The 9,698-nt window shown below is 51.3% G+C and overlaps 1 protein-coding gene across 3 annotated transcripts in view; it reads right to left on the bottom strand.

Moving 5' to 3' along the window:
• Positions 1 to 213: 213 nt before the first annotated feature.
• FAM107A (family with sequence similarity 107 member A) overlaps positions 214 to 9,698 on the bottom strand; it is a 50,753-nt gene continuing 41,268 nt past the window's right edge. For 2 of the 3 annotated variants that reach the window (XM_017527422.1, XM_017527421.2), the window contains 3 exons: positions 3,556 to 3,730; positions 1,075 to 1,231; positions 220 to 562 (listed from right to left, as the gene is read on the bottom strand). In XM_017527422.1, coding sequence (XP_017382911.1) covers positions 455 to 562; positions 1,075 to 1,231; positions 3,556 to 3,730 — 440 coding nt within the window. In that variant the 3' untranslated portion in view covers positions 220 to 454. Of the gene's footprint in view, positions 563 to 1,074; positions 1,232 to 3,555; positions 3,731 to 9,698 lie in introns of all 3 variants that reach the window. The other variant, XM_017527423.2, reaches the window with a different exon arrangement.

Raw genomic sequence — 9,698 nt, 5'->3', positions numbered from 1 at the left:
GCTCTGCTGGCTGCAGGTAAAACTACAGGTGGGGGAGTTCTCTGAGACCTAGGAGCTGGGGTGCACGGAGAAGCGGGGCCCCAGGGAGCCTTGGAGATTCCCGGTGGGAAGGCCTGGGCAGAAGAGAAGGCTTGCCAAGCCAGAGGGCTGCCTCTTCCTCCTCAATTCTGCCAGAAAAGCCTCCCGTGTAGGGCTCCAAGTCCCCTGCAGGGAGGGGCGCAGGTTTCCCTCTTGGAGCAGGAGGGCTTGGGTGCTTGGAAGGAAAAGCCTGGGAGCTTAGGGCCCCCGGCCTCCCAGGGAGAGCCAGGTCCTCTGGGGCGACACATTTCTACAGAAGCAGGTGGAAACATCACAGACGTCCCAAGGCCTGGGGCCCAGGGCTGCCAGGTGCAGAAGGGCTGGAGGAGGGTGTCCAGGCTGGGGTGCGTGGTGGCCCGAGCCCCAGCAGCCGGCCCTACAGCGCCCTCTCTTCGCTGGTCAGCGTGGCGATTCTCCGCAGGTTCTCCCTGACTTTAATAAACTCCGGGGCGTGATCTTCTTCCTTCTCCGGTGGTTTTTCCAGCTGAAGGAGGGAGAAGCAGAGGAGTGAGGTGGGTGGGGCTACGGGGATTCCTACTCTGAAAACCCACGGAGTTGGGACCGAGGGCCCACACAGTGGGGGAACAGAACCAGCCTGGGGATGGGCTTTGCTGCCAGCCTGGTAGCTGGGGCACAGAGCATCAGACTGCGTTCTCCTTGTGAAGTCGGGTTCTATCACTCACCTCCTCTGGGCCTCAGGTTCCCCATCTCTAAAGTGGGAATGACACCTGGCTCACCAGACAATTATGGGAATGAAATCAGAATCAGCATGCAGGACACTGGGCCAGTGAGGAAGCTGAGGTTCAGAGAGGGGAAGCCACTTGCCCTAAGGGCCCAGCAAAGCAAATGGCAGAGGGAGGACTCAGGCTGGGGGTGGACTCATAGTCCAGTGCTCTGTCTGCTGACCCTCTTCCCTCTGCCACAGCAGAGCTCCTCCCTGGGCCAGGGGATCACCCTGGAGGATGCGTGGTCCCCTGCTGGGTGCCTGTCACCCACCTGGTTCAGCCTCTGCTGCCGTCTCAGCAGCTCCTGCTCAAGGGGACACTGCAGTCGCTTGGCCTCCAGCTCCTCCTTCTTCTTCTTGAGGAGCTGGTTCCGCCGTCGGTGCTCCAGGACGCGCTGCAGCTCTGGCTTGCTGTCCGTGCCGAGGCCCCTGGAGTGGGGAGGGAGGAGCCGTCAGGAGACCATCACCTTCCTGCCTCCCCCAGCCTCAGGTCTTCATCCTGCCGTGACACCACCCTCCACTATTGCCTTGTGCAATCCTCCCTGTAGCCTTGGAGGTGGACTTATTACTGCCCCATTTTACAGAGATGAAAACTGAGACCTCTAGAGCTGAAGATACCAGTCCAAGTCACAGCTACAGATAGGCCAAATGAGGATTTGAACCCTGGCCTGTCTGACTGCAGGGACCAGGTTTTATGTTATTTCTGGTTATTTTCTCAGGATATGTTTCTAAAGGTAGAATTGCTGGGCCAGGCTCCTTTAAAAGATTTTAGGTACACAGATCTCCCTGTGCCTGAGAAACGTTATCCAGTGTATCCTCCTGAGAACGGTGGACGGGAGCATCTGTTTCTCCCCACCGTCACCAGCCAGTCTTTTTATATTCGAGAATCTGGTAGGCATGGAATAATACCTGGTTTTCATTTGTTTCTTTATTAGTCACATGGGACAACATTTGATATGTTTACCAGCCATTTGCATTTCTTCTTTTGTGAATAAACTGTATTATTATTATTATTTTTACAGACAAGCACTCGCTCTGTTGCCCAGACTGGAGTGCAGTGGCACAATCATAGCTCACTGCAGCCTTGAACTCCTGGGATCAAGTGATCCTCCTGCCTCGGCCTCCCAAAGTGTGGGGATGACAGGTGTGAGCCACCACGTCTCACTGTACTGTATTACTTTTGATTCGTCTTTCTTTGTGGGTTTTAAGAGATCTGAATATATTCTTTTTTTTTCTGTATATGCAAATACTTTCTCTGGTTTATCTTTAAACTTTTATTTTTGATTGTGGTGATGTTTTTTGATATATATATATATATATATATATTTTTTTTTTTTTTTTTTTTTTTTTTTTTTTTGAGACGGAGTTTCGCTCTTGTTACCCAGGCTGGAGTGCAATGGCGCGATCTCGGCTCACCGCAGCCTCTGCCTCCTGGGTTCAGGCAATTCTCCTGCCTCAGCCTCCTGAGTAGCTGGGATTACAGGCACGTGCCACCATGCCCAGCTAATTTTTTGTATTTTTAGTAGAGACGGGGTTTCACCATGTTGACCAGGATGGTCTCGATCTCTTGACCTCGTGATCCACCCGCCTTGGCCTCCCAAAGTGCTGGGATTACAGGCTTGAGCCACCGTGCCCGGCCTGTTTTTTGATATTAAAGGGATGAGCCTAAAAGCTATTCAGAGAGAATGCTTATATTATAATACTAACTGAAAACAACAAAAGCCCCTCAGTGTACAAAGTAACTGCGAGGATGTCGGTAGCAGCTGAAAACAGGAATGGCAATCACAACCGGCTCTAATACCAGAGACGGTCAGCAGAGGGAGCTCTGAAAGCACTGCTGCGTTCAGGCTGTTACCGGTGAGCAGGAGTATTTATTTCCCCGTCCTCCGGAGGTGAGGGGCTCAGCCATCCTCTCCTACAACTCACGTCCCATCAATTGCCCCATCCCAGCCCTGCCACCTCCCAGATGCCCCTCTGGCCTGTCTCTGTCAATGCTCACCACAGACTGCCCCGGAAGAGCCAGCCACCATCCTGGGCCTCGGCAATATTCCTGCCCGATTCGGTACTGTGAGCTCCCCCATCCGTACACCTCACCAGGAGGGCCCTTCTGAAGCGCGATCAGACCTGCGCCCCCGCTGTAGACCCTTCCTCAGTCCATCCTCTGCCCTGGCCGGTACCGCACAATCAATGCCCGAGGCACAGTGAGCAGTTCCTGTTTCCTGCTCATTTGCATATGCAGTTCCCTCTGCCACACAACACCTACCCCGCGGCCTGGCTGACTCCAATCCCCCTTCAGGTCATAGCTGAAGCAGCACCGCTCCTGTGAAGTCATTTTAGACCCCTCTCGGGTTCCTCCTCTGGGGTCTCAGGCCAATGTACCCATCCTAATGCCTGGCTGTGCACCTGTCCCCGTCTGTTAGGTTAGGAACTGGGTCCCATTCATTCTTGCACCCCCAGGTCTAGACTCAGCGCCCAACACATAGCATGTACTCAGTAAATGTATCTGGAGTGTGGGCATGAAACGGGTGGCTGGGTGAGAGAACAGGGCTTTTTGGGTCCCTCTGGTTCCCAGGGGCCCGCTGGGGATGGGGCCGTTGCAGGTTTTGCTGGGGATCATGTAGGGCACACCCAGCTCTCCTCAGTCTCCAGAAGCCCCAGGATGAGAGCCAGCCCTACTTTCCTCCAGGGGCATCTCCCTAAGTCCCACAGGACCAGGTGCTTGCCTCGCCGGGGCCACAGGGCCTCATCCCCACCTTCTATGGTTCATGAGCAGCTCCCGGTGCAGCTCCTGGTGGCTCCGAGAGGCCTTCACGGGGTTCAGCAGCTTCTTGGGCTTGATGAGCTCTGGGTTCCACTCTCTGTATTCCGGCCGGGCCATCAGTCCCCCGATGTCTGCCCGCTCCCTCTGGATCTCCGAGTACATGGAGGCTGTAGAGATGGACAGAGGAGTTGCTCAGAGCTGAGCCTCTCATCCCACCCTGCCCCGTGGGGCACAGTTGAAGGGCAAGGTTTTCATGTCAGATGGATCTTGGCCACCTGCTACTGCGCACACCTGGGCAAGCTACCTGACCTTCTGAGCCTTAGTTTCTTCACTTATAAAAATGGAAACCATGACTGAATGCATGCCCAGAGCCGTCAGAGTTGGAGTGCTCGATGTGTCTGGAGTATGGAAGTCAAGTGATAATGGGCCTCAAGGTACGGGCTGACACACGTAAACTTTTGGCCTGACTTTGCAAACCACAGTTTTCACCCACTATACATGGAATTATGTTTGAGTTTCTGTTTTTCAATGAACTTTAACAGAAAAGGAAAAATATATTTAAAAAGACTCATATGTATTTGTAAAAACAATTTGGATGAATTCAGTGATAAAAAGAAAGCATTACCCTTCATTGTCTGACTCTCTAGCACAGTTCCAAATTCTCTTGCGGAACTGTTCAGCTTTTCATTCTTCACATCAAAGAGGAGAGGATGAAATTCAGAGAATGCTGTTCCTAATAGTAAAGGCATAGTTGTCAAATGTCTGGCCACTCAATGGCCCCACTTCCACCACAGCAGTTTCAAATCTGTCAGTTTACTTAAAATTCAGACACAACGGCTCCCTCTTCTGCAAACTGGCTCCTTATCCTTGAAATGCCCAAGAGCAAGGACAGAGAGAGAGAGACAGAGAAAGAGACTGATTTAAAAAAAAAAAAGGCCTCAAAGTTATAGACACTGCCTGACCATGAGCTGCTTATAGTGATTTTGGTGAAAATGTGGACATTAGCTGTGCCCTCTTCATGAGTCTGGCTTTGCAGAGGTTGAGCCCCTATCATATGCCAGTTCCTGACAGCTGGCAGTGTCTGGTCTGGAATGCAGTAGGTGATCAATACACATTTGTTGGTAACTTTCTTCACACAACTTTCACACAATTTTCTTCAATACAACTTTCGAAGTGTTCTTTGGTCTTGGGAAACCAGTGCCCTGCGGCATGTGGTTTTCATGTGACCACTGGGAACGTGTGTCCCTACTTGGAACACCAGGCATCGGCTCCCTCTCGAGGGCCACCATGTTACCTGTGGACAGACATTTCCGCCCCCACACTAGGAAGAGGGTGAGAACCATTCCCTAACCGAATGCAGTTTTGAGGATGAACGGGGATGTGTGAAAACCTGGAAGCGGCAAACAGCTTGTTGGGGTCGGGAAATACAAAGGAGGGGTTTGGCGGGGTGCACATTGCAAGGTGACAGGTTGGGAATGTAGGCGTCAAACGGGAGATTGTACTTTGCAATGGTGGCCACCAGATCCGTGTTTGGCTTTTCTATGATGACCCCTGGCAGGTGCTGTGTAACCTGGAGAAAGAGGTGGTTAATGTAAGGTATTTTGGATGTAGCCAGATGAAGTGTCAGAGCACAGACATGTCAATTCACATTCTCAGGACCGTTTCTAAAATGAGAATTCTAATTAACTTTTTTCTCATCTTTTTCATGTGGCTGTTTGCTTTCAGGTTATATCCTTCCTAATTTTTTGGTCCTTAAAAGGTGATCAGTATTTATAGTTACTTTAAAATGAGCACTTGATATTTTCTTGTCCGTGGGATCAAGCTCTCTGGGTGCCAGTGCATTAGGACGCCTGGATTCAGATTGGAGCTTTGGGATCTTCCCTCTTTTGCTGCCTACTCCTGTTGTCAAGTGTCGCCCATCCTTTGACTGAGTAATTCTCAGCTGTGCTCTTTCCTTCCCGTGACCTCGGCTCTCCTATTCAGCTCATGCCGCACTTTAATAACTACCTTGCCTCCCTGGCTGTTCACCTGCTCTTAGTCCCTCTGTGCCCCCTAAATCTTCCAGAGCTGCTCGCTTTTCATCAGCCACTCATTCTTAAAAGAACTCACTGTCTGTCGCCAAAGCGATAAGGCAGGAAATAGAATAAGTTGGATATCTTTAGAAAAGGAGAAGGCAGCCTTAATATTTGCATGGATATAGCGATATACCCAGAATTCCCAAAAGGATGAACAGAAAAGCATTTGGAATTGAGCACACTCGACGATTGTGGCCAGATACAAATTAAGTACACAACATCAAGAGCTCCTGCGTAATGTGAATGACCACTGAGAAAATGCATAATTTAATAAAAATAGTCATGCATTCCACAAGTGTTCATGTTCCTGTGATTTTCCTGGCACTGTGGTAGACACTGGACACATAGAAGAGAACTGAACAAGCGAGGTCCTGGCGCTCACAGAACCCACACTCTGCTAGGGAGGCCGACCGTCAGCGCACACACAAGCCAATGAAAACAGAAGACCACAAACGGCTCCAGGCTCCCGTAGGGACTAAGGAGGGACCCGCTGTCAGCCAGGTGCGGGGAGGGCCTCTCTGAGGAGGTGACTTGACGATCTGACAGTTAAGATGAGGAGGGAGGCCGTTTGGGGCCTAGGGAACAGCATGTGTGACTCATGTACCTTGAACAAGCTGGGTCTGTTTGAGGAACAAAAAGACACAGTGTGCTGGAGTGGTGTGAGCTGAGTGACGGGGAGGCGTCTGGAGTGAGGGTGGACGGGTGGGTTCAAGTCGGGGAAAGGCGTGCCTGATTCACTTTTAAAAAGGTCGTTCTGGCTGCTGTGTGGGGAAACTGTCAGAGGCCTTGGGATGTTTTATGACTTTGGTTTCCTTCACTTCCAGTGGGTGGTCTCTGTCTCTCTCTCCTGTTAAATTCCAGGGAAAAAATCTCTGATTGGCCTGGCTGAGCCCTTCACCCCATACCTCAGTTGCCAGCCAGCTGGTGGGTTGGCTGCCCCAGGGCCAGGCAGTGGGGCTCTGTCACATAGGGTCGTCCTTGAAAGAGGGGCCCTGTTTGGTTTGACCTGTTGTCACTGTCTTGAAATTCCAAATGCAATCTGAACAAGTGACCCTCCTTTTTTATCTTGCACTGGGCCCTGTCAATTATGAAGCCAGCTCCGCACCCCAAGTCCCATCTTATGCCAGCTCTGGCTCAATGGTTTGCTCCAGGCCTTTTTTTAAAAAAAAAAATTAATTAAATTAGCAGTGAGCTGTGGATGACAGTGTTTCCCTGAGGCCAGGCTGGTGTGGTGGGTGAGGCGTGAACCCTGAAGGATGTGGCTGGTGCCTTAGCTCAGAGCTGCAGGAGAAAAACCATTGCCTTTGCCACTCAGGGTGCTGAGCCCCAGCAAACAACCCCTGTGAGATCCATGTATGCACCTACGAGGGATGGGGTGGGGAGGGCTTCGGGGGCCCCCCAGGACTTAGAAAGCTGAGCCAGCCTTCCTGTTAGTTTATTCAACCGAGGCCTCTGGGAGAAGAACCTCACACAGGTCTTGTTATAAAAGAGAGCACTCAACAAAGCACAGGTGTGAGGCCAAGAAAATCCAGGCTGTCTTGGGCGGTCAGCTGGGCCTCCTAAGGCAGAGGTCTGGGGTTGTTCCCAAGGCTGCTGGGCATCCCAAGAGATCCAAGACTCTGGGCTCCATCAGGGGAGTGGCCATGGAGGGCCAAGAGGGGAAGTGGGCATGAGACAGGTCCTCTCTGGAAAGAAAAAGGTGAACACCCAGGAAAAGAGCTGGCAGGGAGAGGGAGGAGCAGGCCAATCAGGAAGGAGAAAGGTAAGTGGCTCTCGTTCGTATTCTTCACGGCTGTTAAAGAAATGCAGGAGGAGGCAGACGGATAAGGAGGCTGGAGCCATTCAGACCTGGATTTGAATGTTAGCTTTGTCCCTGCCTCCCTACCCTCTGGAGCTGGAGCCTGGAAACTACAGCCTTTAGACCAAATCCCACAGCCCTGAGACACACCATGCCCTCTTATTCTCTACGGGGGTTTCCTAGTGAACAGCAGAGTTGAGATGGGACAGCTGCTTTTGAGCTGGTGTTTCCTTCTCTGCAAAATGGGCATTACTGTAGAATCCTCCTCTATGAAGTTGTGGCATCATAAACGAGGTGATACTTGCAAGGTGCTTGGCCAATGCCTAGTGCAGAGCGGAGCGCTTGGTGCTGGCTACTGGGGCTGCCACATACAGCAGGCCGGTTGTGCACATCACAACACCAAGTCCTCAGCTCCCACAGATTAAACTGGGAATGGTGCCCCTGGACTGGCAGTGTGACCACCCTGTCAGCTGCTATTAACAATCACTATTAACAAACCCCATTCCTAGTCCTAGAGGGAGCCTTTTCATCCTCAGAAACCGCACTGCTTAAATCAGTGGATCTCAGCTTGGCTGCATATTAGCATCACCACAGGAAGTTTCAAAAATTCCAAGGCCTGAGTCCCACCACAGGGATTCTGATTTAACTGGCTTGGGGACACTGCTTGGCCTTGGGGATTTTTTAAAGCTCCCTAGGTGATTCCTAGAGTCAGCCAACTTTGTAAACCATGGAGTTAAAAAAAACAAACCCAAAACACAAACTTCTTTGCCTCAGCCTTGAGTGATCTCAGCTGACTGTAGCTGGCCTGGTTATGATGAGCAGATCTGATTAAGGTCATAGTTCTTAGCGGCTTTGTGACCTTGGGCGGGCCTTTAACCTCTGGGATGCTCCTCTGTGGAACTGTGATGCTGTGAAGATTGGATGAGCTCAAGTGCTGGGCATGGGGTGGAGGCCACCAGGAGGTGAGACCTAAATTGAGTGTCTTGCATGACTATAGGACGGGCAAATAATTCTCACTTAATATGCAGACTATGGGCCTGACGTTGTTTTTCCTGGGGTGGGGATAATAAGAAGTCTGAGGAGAGATTGGGAGGCCCTTGCTTGGTTGCTCCCTGGTTTCTCTGTGACCCAAGAGGCCCCACAGCTCCTTGCCAGCAGCTCCACAGGACGTTGGCCCCATACCCAGCAAGGCTCAGCTGGGATCGCTGCTGCTCCCAGGGTGAGCTCTCCAGGCCACTGGGGCATGCATGGCTAATGCAGGGTGGCAGCTTCGAAACCAAACACTGGCGCCCCCATCCACAGGAGAGAGTAAGGGGGGACAGAATGGGAGCTGCACTGATGGAGTCTTGGGGCCCTGTTTATCTTAACAGCCGTGGGACCCCAGGCTGTCTAAGGCCTTAATGTCCCTTCCACTTGCCTCTCCCCTGTCCTGGTAGTTCTGTTTCTGTCTTTGATGGCATCAGTTGTAACAAATGACACAGGAACCAGTAAAGCAATGGTTAAAGCAGATGGTTTAGTGGAGACAGACTGCGTTTGATTCATGATGGCAATCTTTCCCAGCTGTGTTACTTTGGCCAAGTAGCTTAACCCTTCTGAGCCTCTATACAGCAAGGATAACAGCCTATTCATGGGCAGTTTGGAAGATCAAGTGATATAATGTGCACGATGGCTTAGCCCAGCTCCTGGCAGAGTGATGCCCACTGAAGACAAACCATGGTACTTCTGTCCTGAAGAAACCTTGTGGCCACCACTCCAGATTTGATCTGGATCTCAAAATCACCCTCAGAGGCAGCCAGTGGTACCCCGTTTTGTAGATGAGAAAACCAAGGCTCAGAGAGGCCAAGTTACTTGTCTCAAGGCACGCAGAGAGTAAGCAGCAAAGCCAGGACCTTTGGATTCCAAATTCAGTGCTCTTTCTGCCGCTCTACTGTCTTCAAGGTGCAAAATGTCTTTTAGTTGACAAAGCAGGATTATGTCCTTTTCTCTCTCTGGATAGTCAAGAAGCCCCAATGAAGAGGCTGTGTGAGCCCATTTTATAGATGAGAACATGGAGGCCTTCTAACTTGAGGACTCCTAGCCTATGCGAAATACAGACTCTCACTGGGGAACCCCAGCCTGGCCCTAGCAGCTTTGGGCTTAAGCTAGAATCCACAGGCCTATCTGGCCTCAGGCTGCTCTCTGTTTAGGAGAGGACCAGCTGGTGGCCTTCCGTCTTCTGCCCCCACTTCCTGCTTCCTCATTACTGTTCAAGCTGCTGGATTC

Source organism: Cebus imitator, unplaced genomic scaffold (assembly GCF_001604975.1).
Source record: "Cebus imitator isolate Cc_AM_T3 unplaced genomic scaffold, Cebus_imitator-1.0 Scaffold48, whole genome shotgun sequence".
Classification (NCBI taxonomy): Eukaryota; Metazoa; Chordata; class Mammalia; order Primates; family Cebidae; genus Cebus; species Cebus imitator.
Note: the sequence above shows the minus strand (reverse complement) of the source record. Positions and strands in the feature narration are given on the sequence as shown.